This window comes from Pygocentrus nattereri, chromosome 19 (assembly GCF_015220715.1).
Source record: "Pygocentrus nattereri isolate fPygNat1 chromosome 19, fPygNat1.pri, whole genome shotgun sequence".
NCBI lineage: Eukaryota > Metazoa > Chordata > Actinopteri > Characiformes > Serrasalmidae > Pygocentrus > Pygocentrus nattereri.
The window spans coordinates 2,851,498-2,863,509 of record NC_051229.1 but is presented as its reverse complement, the minus strand read 5'-3'; the positions used below and the strand labels follow the sequence as shown (position 1 = coordinate 2,863,509).

At 39.4% G+C, this 12,012-nt stretch overlaps 1 protein-coding gene across 1 annotated transcript in view; it reads left to right on the top strand.

Annotated features, from left to right (window-relative positions):
- The first annotated feature begins 266 nt into the window (after positions 1-266).
- Positions 267-12,012, top strand: part of cc2d1b (coiled-coil and C2 domain containing 1B) — a 49,806-nt gene continuing 38,060 nt past the window's right edge. The window contains exons 1-4 of the mRNA XM_037531152.1: positions 267-464; positions 2,002-2,140; positions 7,553-7,694; positions 10,397-10,500. Coding sequence (XP_037387049.1) covers positions 2,075-2,140; positions 7,553-7,694; positions 10,397-10,500 — 312 coding nt within the window. The 5' untranslated portion in view covers positions 267-464; positions 2,002-2,074. The remainder of the gene's footprint in view (positions 465-2,001; positions 2,141-7,552; positions 7,695-10,396; positions 10,501-12,012) is intronic.

The window sequence follows — 12,012 nt, the reverse complement described above, 5'->3', positions numbered from 1 at the left end:
TTTGCGGGTGAACGCGGTTTTAATGATATTTAGGGGCGTTTTTCTGCTCCCTCGGGTCCCGGAGCGCGAGCCCTGCTCAGCGGCTGTGTTTAGTGTGTGTGAGGTGGTTTGGTGTGTTTAGTGTGTGTGAGGTGGTTTAGTGTGTGTGTGTGGGGTGTGTGAGGTAGTTTGGTGTGTGAGGTGGTTTAGTGTGTGTGTGTGTGGGGTGTGTGAGGTAGTTTGGTGTGTTTAGTGTGTGTGGGGTGTGTGAGGTAGTTTGGTGTGTGTGTGTGGTGGTTTAGTGTGTGTGTGTGTGTGGGGTGTGTGAGGTAGTTTGGTGTGTGTGTGGGGTGTGTGCAGTGTGTGAGGTGTGTGTGAGGTGGAGATTCAGGGCGTTTATTAACTCCAACTGGTTAAAAGCCGCGTCTCTCCTGCTGCGCTGACCTGCTGCGCTGACCTGCTCAGCCTCAGCGTCCAGTTTACAGGTGAGTAACTCGGCCACATCAACCTGAAGCCTCATTAAATCCTCCATCTCTAATAGGACTAATAAGGCGTGGCCACATATTACTATATTGTGGCCATAAATTACTGTATGGAAGTCAGGAATTCGTGTATTAAGGCTACAATGTGTTTTGTTGTTGCTTCGAATTAATATATTGAGGTCAGAACTTAATATATTGCCACAAGTTACTAGTTACTATGTTGAGGCCACAGTTTACTATATTGAGGCCTCAAATTAATATATTGAGGTTCTTATTTATGGCCGCTGTATTAGTAAAGATCCTGTTTATACAGCCTGCTGTATCACCACCACATCACTTGGCATAATAATAATAATGAGAATGATAATAATAACAATAATGATAGTGATGATGAGTATGAGGATAATAATAATGATGATGATAATAATAATAATTATTATTATTATTAATAATAATAATGAGTGATGATGATGGTGATGATACAATAATAATAATAATAATGAGGATAATAATATAGTAATAATTGTGATAATGATGGTGATGATAGTAATGATAGTGATGATGATGATGATAATAATAATGGTGATGATAATGTTGCTAATAATAATAATTAATAATAATAGTGATGATTATGAGGATAATAATAATAATGACAATAATAATGATAGTGATGATGATGATAATGGTGATAATAATAATAATGATTGATAATGATGATGATAATGATAAAAAGTGATGATGATGAGGATAGTAATAATAGTGATGATGATAATGATAATGGTGATAATAATACTAATAATGATGATGATGAGGATAATAATAATGATAATAATAATAATAATAGTGATGATGATGATGAGGATAATAATAATGATAATAATAATAGTAATGAGTGATAATGATGATAATGATAATAATAAGATGATGAGGACAATAATAATCATGATAGTAATAATATTAATGATAGTGATAATGATGATAATAATGATGATAATGGTAATAATAATAATGATGATGAGGATAATAATGATAATAATAATGGTGATAATGATGATGAGGATAATGATGATGATAATGGTAATAATAATAATAATAATAATAATGATGAGGATAATAAAGACAATAATGGTGATAATGATGAGGATGATGATGATAATAATTATAATGATAGTAATAATGTTAATAAAAATAATAATACTAGTGATAATAATAAGGCTAATAATACTATTAATAATAATAATGATGAGGATAAAAATAATGATGATGAGGATAATAATGATGATGATAATAATAGTGATGATGACGATGATAATAATAATAATAATAGTGATGATGATGTTGTTATTATTATTATTATTATTATTATTAATATAATAAGAATACAAATAATAAAAAATGATGATAATAATGGTGATGATAACTATTATGATGATGATGATGATGATGATGAGGAGGAGGAGGAGGATAGTGATACCAGTCTTAACATCTTTATTTCTACACTTATTGATTGATTTGTTTGATTGTTGCTTTTTTTCCACAGACGTTTTCCTTTGCCGTGTTTGGAGGGTCTCGTTGCTCAAGCCGAAGCAGAATAGTCCGGAAAACTGTCAGCAATGTTTGGCAGGAAGAATAAACGAGCGGCGATGCCGAAAGGCCAAGGAGCTGCTGCAGCCAAACAGGTTGGTGGCGTTTATTGTCCATTTGGATCGTAAACCTCAGGCGAGTCGGTCAGTGACCGAAGAGCTGCACGCATTAGTGAATCAGTGGTGTGACGGGGTTTAATATTGGGCTGCATTGTAGTCATAATAATCACAATATAGTTATAAACGTCATAACCCAAACAGTTAACCTCTTAGATTACATTAATACCTTCACAGTAATAATAGTAATGATGATAATAATAATATTAGCCTTAATAATAAGTGATAGCTTTACAGGAGAAGGGAAAACCTACTTTAATATTAGGGAAAGTCAACGGAACCAGAATTTTCCCAGGTCGTTTTGGGCCGTTTCTTTTGGTCCAGTCATCATGATATTTATACACAAAGTGAAGAGCAGCAGCTTTTTTACATTGTAATATACACACACACACACACACACACACACACACACACACACACACACAATATCACAGAGAGAGAGAGAGAGATCATCACTGACGTCAGAACAAAACCTCGTATCTCTTGTCGTTTTTCAGTTTTTAACAATACACACACACACACACACACACACACACACACACACGTTTTTAACAGTGGGTCCATTGAAGAGCAGCATAGTATCTAAACGCTGCCTCTCCGTGTTTAGTCTCCACCTTCAGCAGGACTGACTGACCAGTTCCCAATGATCTGAGAGGTCCTCTCGGCTCGTATCGCTGCGGCGGATCAGATCGATACAGAGCGGTGACCGTAATAAAGAAGCAGATATCCAGTCAATCGTCTTTGGGTCCTAGAAAAGCGTTGTTATTTATTATTATTATTATTATTATTATTATTATTATAACGTATATTGTTGTAGGTTAGTGGTGTCAAGTGTGGGAGTAGCAAAGTGCCGGTATCCCTGAAAAAAAGGGCAGCCTGATGTTCCTCGGAGATGTTGGCGAGCAGTGTCTGCTGTCTTCGTGTGGCTTCTAAAATGACTATACACACCTTTTCATAAAGTAATTTCAGTTATTATTATTATTAATAATAATAATAATTGACATAAACGAGTGTTCCGCCAAGAAATGTAGTTCCATTTTGGAGCTATGAGGTTTCTTTCTGACAGTAAGACTTTATTTATACAGCACTTTTCCAGAGTGACTCACAAAGTGCTTTACAAAGTACCTACAAATAAAACACAACCCAGATTATTATGATTATATACTCAAATAACTAATACACACAGTTTAAATACTCAAATGCACACCGACTTATAAAGCACATTGATCAAAAGCTGTTAAAAGCGAGAGAATAAAAATAAGTCTTTAAACGTTTTTTAAAAGCCTCAGTTGATTCAGAGAGTCTGACATCAGGAGGACGATTATACCACGATTTGAGCATAAAGTGCAGAAGCCCGGTCCCCCTTTGATTTTAAGTTAGTATGTGGAACAGTTAATAACCCCTGATTCGAAGACCATAAAGTTCTCACGCTATGAAGAGGACGTAAGAGCTCAGTGATGTAGGCAGGAGCCTCGTTATGAACAGCCTGATAAGTAAGCATTAAAATTTAAAATCAATTCTGTGGCTTACAGGCAAGTAAATAAGGCATTGCCGCGGTCCAAACGGGTGGAGACAAAAGCATGAATAATTTTTTCAATGTCAGAAAAGGGCATGAAATTTCTAATATTATTAATATTTCTAAGTTGAAAAAAACAGGATTGAAGAAGCTTCTTGATGTGTGAGGAGAAACTGAGGTGGGAGTCAAAAGTCACACTGAGATTTCTCATAAAGGGCTTTGCGTTTAAACCCACACAATCAATAGCTAACTGCACCTTTTTGGACATTTCCTTAGAGCCCACAATTAAAACCTCTTTCTTTTCATCATTTAGTTTGAGAAAATTGAGACATCCAGGTTTTAATGGCTGTCACACAATTGGTAAGATCAGCCATCTGTGTATCATCAGCATAAAAATGAAAAGAAACATTAAATATTTGAATAGGATCACCTAAAGGGAGCATATATAAAGAAAATAAAAGTGGACCCACGATAGACCCTTGAGGCACCCCACTGCTGACAGATGCAGGGGCAGACATCCTGTCCCAGAAATTCCAGCCCATTGACTCAACCTTTCCAATAAAATACCACGATCACTGGTATCAGAAGCTGCGCTTATGTCCAAAAGAATTAAAAGTGATACCTCACCAGCATCAGCATGCATTCTGAGATCATTTAAGACTCTCAGAAGAGCCGTCTCAGTGCTGTGTTTTGGGCGAGAGCCAGATTGAAATTTTTCCAGAATGGCGTTGTCTTTAAAAAAAACTGCATAAGTTGAACTGAGGCTGTCTTTTCCAAAATCTGGGAAATAAAAGGTAATTTAGAGATGGGCCTAAAAATATTACAATTTGATGAATCAAGATTTGATTTCTTAAGAAGTGGTACAACACAAGCTTGTTGAAGTAAGAGATGCATTTGTAATGCGCAATAAGCAAGGAATAACAGACAAGACCTTTTCCAAAAAACTAGACGGCAAAACATCAAAAGGGGAAGAGGAAAGACGCAAGCCTTGCACAACAGAGACTAAATCCTCCAGGGAAATTGGTTCAGATTGATCAAAAACAACCAAGTTACAAGGAGGAAGAGAAACCTTTGAACTACTGGGTGGCAAAACAATGCTAGCTCTTAAGTCACCAACCTTATCTACAAAAACATGTAGAAACTTTCCACAATCGATGTTGGGAGCTGAACTAGTAAGAGAGGCCTCATTTATCAACTGGTCAACGGTGGAGAACAAACATCTCGATTATGCTCATTAGCAGCAGCCAGGTTTTTAAATCAAGCTCTTCTCGCATCTTTTAAACACGTATATTAAAAACAGTTAGAAGGTCTTTTAAATCAAGATAATGAACTTGTGATTTCGATTGTTTCCATCTACGCTCAGCTTGTCTACGCTTTTTCTTCAGAGCTATGATTTTCCTCATTTAACCAGGGGGAAGGAGTTCTCTTGGATTTAACTGGTTCTAATGGGTGCAATCTCATCTAACACAGTAGTGCATACATCATTAAAACTACTGGCCAGGTCATTCACCTGATCACAGGGAGTCATAGAGTTCTATACCTTAGAAAAAAGACTGGTATGCACAGAATCACTAGTTAGAAAACGTGAGCAAAGAGTACGTTTAGATTCTGTGACTGGAGCCAGGAGCTCGGCATCAAACAGAACACCGCTGTGATCGGACACTGTAGGGTCTTCCACACGAACAGAGTGGACGGTCAGACCCAAAGTGAAAACCAAGTCTAACGTATGCCCTTTAACATGGGTGGGGCCAACAACATGCTGGCAAAAATGAAAAGATTCCGTGATGCTTAATAAATGAGAAGCAAGCACGTTTGCATCATTGTCTACATGTACATTAAAATCACCAACAATTAAAACTCTAACCTCTGACAATAAGTCAGCTAACTCGTTTAAAGATGCAGTGTTTGGTTTAGGAGGGCGGTAAACAATAATACACAATACTGGGTCGGCATCCATGACGTTAAATGCCAGAATTTCAAAACTCAAATTGTCCAAAACTGAGCTGGGAACATTTTATACTATTTCTACTGCAGCAGCACCGCCGCCCCGACCACAGGTTCTCAGAGAGTTTAAATACTGATAACAACTGTGTGTGTAATAACTCAGAGGGACACTAACTTAATTTAAATAATTTAAATAATTTAAATAATTGTAACTGCTTTATACCTGGTGCTTCATATTACGATCACAATCACCGCCACCTTACTATATTCTTAAGTACTTAAATCTGGTGTACATCCTGTAAATTCTCTATATTGTCTTAAATTATTAGTAAAGTGTTTATTTTTACAAAAGTGGCTGCAACTGTAACAACTGCAATTATCAATAAAGGAATCTGAATCTGAATAATCCTGCGGACACAGTTCAACAAGCTGGTGATGTTCTCCTGCTTTGAGCCAGTAAGGAATTCTGTAAGGAATAAAAAGTCTAGTTTTTGGGAAGAGATAAAGTCATTTATAACGAATACCGATGAAACGATGAAGACCTTATATTTAGTAAGGCCAGTTTACAAAGTCTGTCTTCCTTTATTTGGGAAGGTGAAATGACGCAGGGATTCGCAGGATTTGCACCCCCTGCGTTTAGCAGCGGGTTTCGCTGATTTAAAGTCTTTGGATCGTGTACATCCGTACGAGCCTGTCCAGCACCCTGGAGCTCCGCCAGCTAAGTCAACAACGCGAAGCCACACATACCGGTCATCCCATGAGCGATGTGATGGCGTTCAAGGCCCTCTGCCTCGACCGAGAACCACACTCCAGCCGGAGTCGTCGGATCATCCAGCAGCGTCTTTAGTCGCTCGGGAACACCAGCTCTCCTGCCACGCTTCCTTCTGCGCCGACGCCGGCAGCCCGCAATCCCCTCACCGCAGGAAAACTCACAGTTTGCCGGAAGCCCCGGCAACACCAGAGGACGGCGAATGTGATTAAACTCCGCTCCAAGATTAAACGAATGTGCAGTAATGTCTCCTTATCATAAACATAAATGGTGTGCACGTGAGTAAATACTGATAAAAATAAACCAATCATAAACACAGGTAAGAGCACACCTGAGACGTCGCCGCACAATGGCGCCATCGTTCGTGCTTGTGAACAGCAGCGACGTATTACTGAAGATAAAAAACAAACTATTCACAAAAATGAAGGATATAAACAGTTATTAATAAAAAAGAGAAAAAATTAAACTGTAAGGATATTTAACCTGAATTGACATGTAGTATTGACTGTGCTACATGAGGGAATGGTGATGAAATACTAGTGTAAACATTATAATAGAAAAGCAGGAAAGTCTTTACGCTCACGTCACACTGTAGTATGTTTTTGTAATACAGAGCCCGGTTCCTTTCACCACCACTGTGATCAGGTTGGGCTCCAAGGCGTTTCACACCAGGCCACTCTGAAAGTCTCTGTTAACTTAAATAGTTAAATAGATGTAAAGTGGTGCTTTTTTAATCCCACAAACAGGGAAATTCCTCCTCCGCATTTAACCCATCCGTGAAAGGGAAACACCACATACACACTAGTGAATACACACACACACTAGGGGGCAGTGAGTACACTTGCCCGGAGCGGTGGGCAGCCCTATCCACGGCGCCCGGGGAGCAGTTGGGGGTTAGGTGTCTTGCTCAAGGACGCCTCAGTCATGGACTGTTGGCACTGGGGATCAAACCAGCGACCTTCCGGTTACAGGGCCAGATCCCTGACCTCCAGCCCACGACTGCCTAAATTATGCAGACATTTAGAAATGTTGGAAGGTGGAGTTCCCCTCTATCAACTCTGAGTGTCCATCAGAATAACCGGTACTCAGATACTAATATAATCTATTGTTATGCTTTTCCTGTTAACACTGTCACTCTAACCTCATCTTGCTGGTGCTGTAGATGGGATTGTTCCTTGATTTCAAGCCGGAGGATATGATGGAGATGAGCCAGGATGTGGACGATCCGGATTTGGAGGCTGAATTTGCTGCCATCGTTGGGAAAAAACCCGCCGCTGCCGCCCGAGGAAAAAAAGGTGCCAAAGGTACGGTGCTCTAACCCGTCAGCCGGGACAGACAGGGGACCTTTAAAGGTGGGCAGTGCGGGACAAGCACACTTCACCATACACTATTTCCGCTTTTCCACTATGGAGCAAAACGGTTCTCGGGGCCGCACTGGGCTGTTCCGCGCTGGTCCGGACTCGTGAGACCGGTTCTGGTTTCTGTTTCTCTTGTCCCGCTAAATCAGAACCAGAGAACTACACAGATAACTAATAGCAACTTCCACGGCCTCCGCAAACGCGCTTGATTCAGTCCGTCACTCCAACTCGTCTTTCCGCTGCTCTCCTCTCGTTTATCCTCTAAACAGGTGGTTTTTCAGCCTGTACTGTGGTGGGTTTTACCTGTAGCCAGGTAACTACAGGGTTCAGCTCAGAGCACCACCGAGCAGTTCTGCTTCATCCGTCGCCTCAACACGAGTCTGTGCTCTCAGACTCGAGTCTTTATCCTTGAAACGGGTGTTTCAGCATCAGCCTGCTAGAACCGAGCCCTTACTGCGGCTGGAAGGCCTTAAAGCCCCAACAGAGCAGGTCTGATTTCGGCTTTCCGTCACTCCCAACACCGATCGGATGACTTTGATCTCGCCTTTATAAGTTTATCATCCGTACCTGTGACCGCAGAGCAGTTAGGTTAGTCGAACTGGACGCGCATCGTGGTGTTTGGATCTCTTTAGCCAGGAGGCTCCAGCGTCAGACACCAGAGAACAGGTTCGTTTCAGCTTTCTGTCCCGCTCGACTTCACTTCCTCAGATATGAGTCAGTATCATCTAAATTCGAGTCAGTAAAGCTTTTGTAAGTCAGAATTGAATTTGGCCAGTGGTGAGCTACGTCGGTACATCATCCCACCGAACCTGAATTCCGAATGAATACAGTGGATTTATTTGAGGTCCAGTCCCATTTCACCCCTCGCCCCCACCACTTAGCGTTCACGTCTAGGGGTGCGGTGTCCCAATTCTTGTTGGGATAGAGGGGTGGGGTGAAGTGTTTGGGCTACATGACCCTCCAAACGGAGGTTTTTCAGAGGCTCAAACAGAGAGATGTGAGAAAAAACAGAAGAACCATTAAGACGGCTGAACAAGAGACCAAATTTTCTCTGTTAAACTTATGATAGTGTGATGTTTTGTCTTAGTTTAATGTTTCAGTGAATTCTGGTCGTTTTCATCATAACAAGCATAAAAAAAATCACTAATAGCATGCTAATGTCTCTGTAGCCAGCTAGCTAACTTTCCCGTTCCACCTTAAATAGTCCAGCAGATCAGACGCCTGAAGCTCCAGAATGTAACTGCTGTTCCATTTAAGGTGGAACGGGAAAATTCTAACAAGAATCTGGAGAATCTCTGACTTCAGCTTCACATCACTGAAGAATTAGGGGGGGGTGATAATAAATAACTGCCCCCCTCTTTGAAGGCGTATGATCCCTAAATGTAACTAAAGCCCAGCAGTGAGGAGCTGAACTTTCCCCTCCTCTGCTGTCCCTGCAGACGGGCAGGGTCGCCTACAGAGCGGCGCTAGTAGCTGTTAATGAAGTGATGCTCTTTTATTTGAGGGTCTCATTTCAGAGGGAAGATCTCAACCACTGCCCTGTAGCTCAGTAACAAGGGGTTAGAGTGACACTTGAAAACAAGGGGTCGGGGTGAAAAGGAGAAATGGGACGGGCCCTGAGTTTCATGAAATTCACATTTCATCCTCTTCATAAACCGAACCCTCTGAGCTGAACGCACTGCACAGAAATCAATGGCGAGCAACACTGGATCTACAGAAATCGGGGAAGAAAGGGAAGAGGAGAGGGGGGCTGTACGGACGAGAGGTTGGCACCGGCAGTAACTGACCGTTTAACGTGAACTTTTCCTGAACCTTGTCGCTTCCCGTAGTTCCAGCGTTGCTCCCCGTTGATTTCTGTTCAGTGAGTGCGGCGCCAGAGTTTGAATTATGAAGGAAAACGGGAATCCTCACTTAATCGGACCTTTGGATTACCTAGTCGCATGTGGAGCTTTATCAGTCTTTATTCCAGACTGAGCTCAGATTAACGGGGTTATTTACAGACTGGGTTCCTTGGTGCAGACAGCTGGCGTATCGCAGCCTTGTGAGGAGGTGCTGGGGGTGTTTAGCTCAGGGTGGTGATCTCCTCACTCTCGGCTCCTGTGCTTTCATGTTCGAGTGTGGGCGGAGTAGGACATCGTCGGGGGGGCGGTAATGTTGTTTGGCTGATTTGCATACCGTGATGTGTCGTGGTACTTCAGAGCGAAGCAGCAGATTTGTACCAGAGGGGGCGCTGCAGAGACTTAACTGACCACGATAGACACGATACTTTTACAGCTTGGAAAGGTGTGTTCAGGTTTTAAGCCAGGCTGGTGTATTTTATTATTCCAGAGCAGCGCATTTCAGCTGTTAATGGGGAAATAAGGTCTTAGGATGGAGCTTCTCCAAGTTCCACTCAGCTGAATACCTTCTAAATTGACCAAACCTGTTCTGATCCTAATCCCAACCTTAACCTCAAGACAGAATTTAACCTCAACCTTCACGCTGGTCCTAGTCCCTAACCCTGGTCCAAATTCTGTCTCTAGACCCCACCCCTGTTTAAAATTTTCAACAGTTTATCATTTGGAACATCTCTAGATGATCTACAGGGGACTATCCAAATAAAGTGAGACCCAAAAGTGTTTTAATTCACAGTAATTCTTCTTCTACAGCTCCGCTCCCAATGGAGGACATTGAGAAGATGACTGAGGCGTGCATGAAAGACATTGATGATGACGATGATGATGACAACCTGGAGGATGACGAAGATCTCTTGGTAGTCTTTGCTTTCCGTAATTGCGTTTGCTCGCTCGTGTGCCGAGATAACTGCACGCTGATAGCGTATATCAGAAATGAGAAGTCTGAAGTTCCTGAGAGATGTTATGAAATCAGTTTTAATAATTATCAGTAATTGAGAGATGTTATGAAATCAGTTTTAATAATTATCAGTAATTGAGAGATGTTATGGAATCAGTTTGAATAATTATCAGTAATTGAGAGATGTTTTGGAATCAGTTTTAATAATTATCAGTAATTGAGAGATGTTATGGAATCAGTTTGAATAATTATCAGTAATTGAGAGATGTTTTGGAATCAGTTTTAATAATTATCAGTAATTGAGAGATGTTATGGAATCAGTTTTAATAATTATCAGTAATTGAGAGATGTTTTGGAATCAGTTTTAATAATTATCAGTAATTGAGAGATGTTATGGAATCAGTTTTAATAATTATCAGTAATTGAGAGATGTTTTGGAATCAGTTTTAATAATTATCAGTAATTGAGAGATGTTTTGGAATCAGTTTTAATAATTATCAGTAATTGAGAGATGTTATGGAATCAGTTTGAATAATTATCAGTAATTGAGAGATGTTTTGGAATCAGTTTTAATAATTATCAGTAATTGAGAGATGTTATGGAATCAGTTTTAATAATTATCAGTAATTGAGAGATGTTTTGGAATCAGTTTTAATAATTATCAGTAATTGAGAGATGTTATGGAATCAGTTTTAATAATTATCAGTAATTGAGAGATGTTTTGGAATCAGTTTTAATAATTATCAGTAATTGAGAGATGTTTTGGAATCAGTTTTAATAATTATCAGTAATTGAGAGAAGTTATGGAATCAGTTTTAATAATTATCAGTAATTGAGAGATGTTATGGAATCAGTTTTAATAATTATCAGTAATTGAGAGATGTTATGGAATCAGTTTTAATAATTATCAGTAATTGAGAGATGTTTTGGAATCAGTTTTAATAATTATCAGTAATTGAGAGATGTTTTGGAATCAGTTTTAATAATTATCAGTAATTGAGAGATGTTATGGAATCAGTTTGAATAATTATCAGTAATTGAGAGATGTTATGGAATCAGTTTTAATAATTATCAGTAATTGAGAGATGTTTGGAATCAGTTTGAATAATTATCAGTAATTGAGAGATGTTATGGAATCAGTTTTAATAATTATCAGTAATTGAGAGATGTTATGGAATCAGTTTTAATAATTATCAGTAATTGAGAGAAGTTATGGAATCAGTTTGAATAATTATCAGTAATTGAGAGATGTTATGGAATCAGTTTTAATAATTATCAGTAATTGAGAGAAGTTATGGAATCAGTTTTAATAATTATCAGTAATTGAGAGATGTTATGGAATCAGTTTTAATAATTATCAGTAATTGAGAGATGTTATGAAATCAGTTTGAATAATTATCAGTAATTGAGAGATGTTATGAAATCAGTTTTAATAATTATCAGTAATTGAGAGATGTTTTGGAATCAGTTT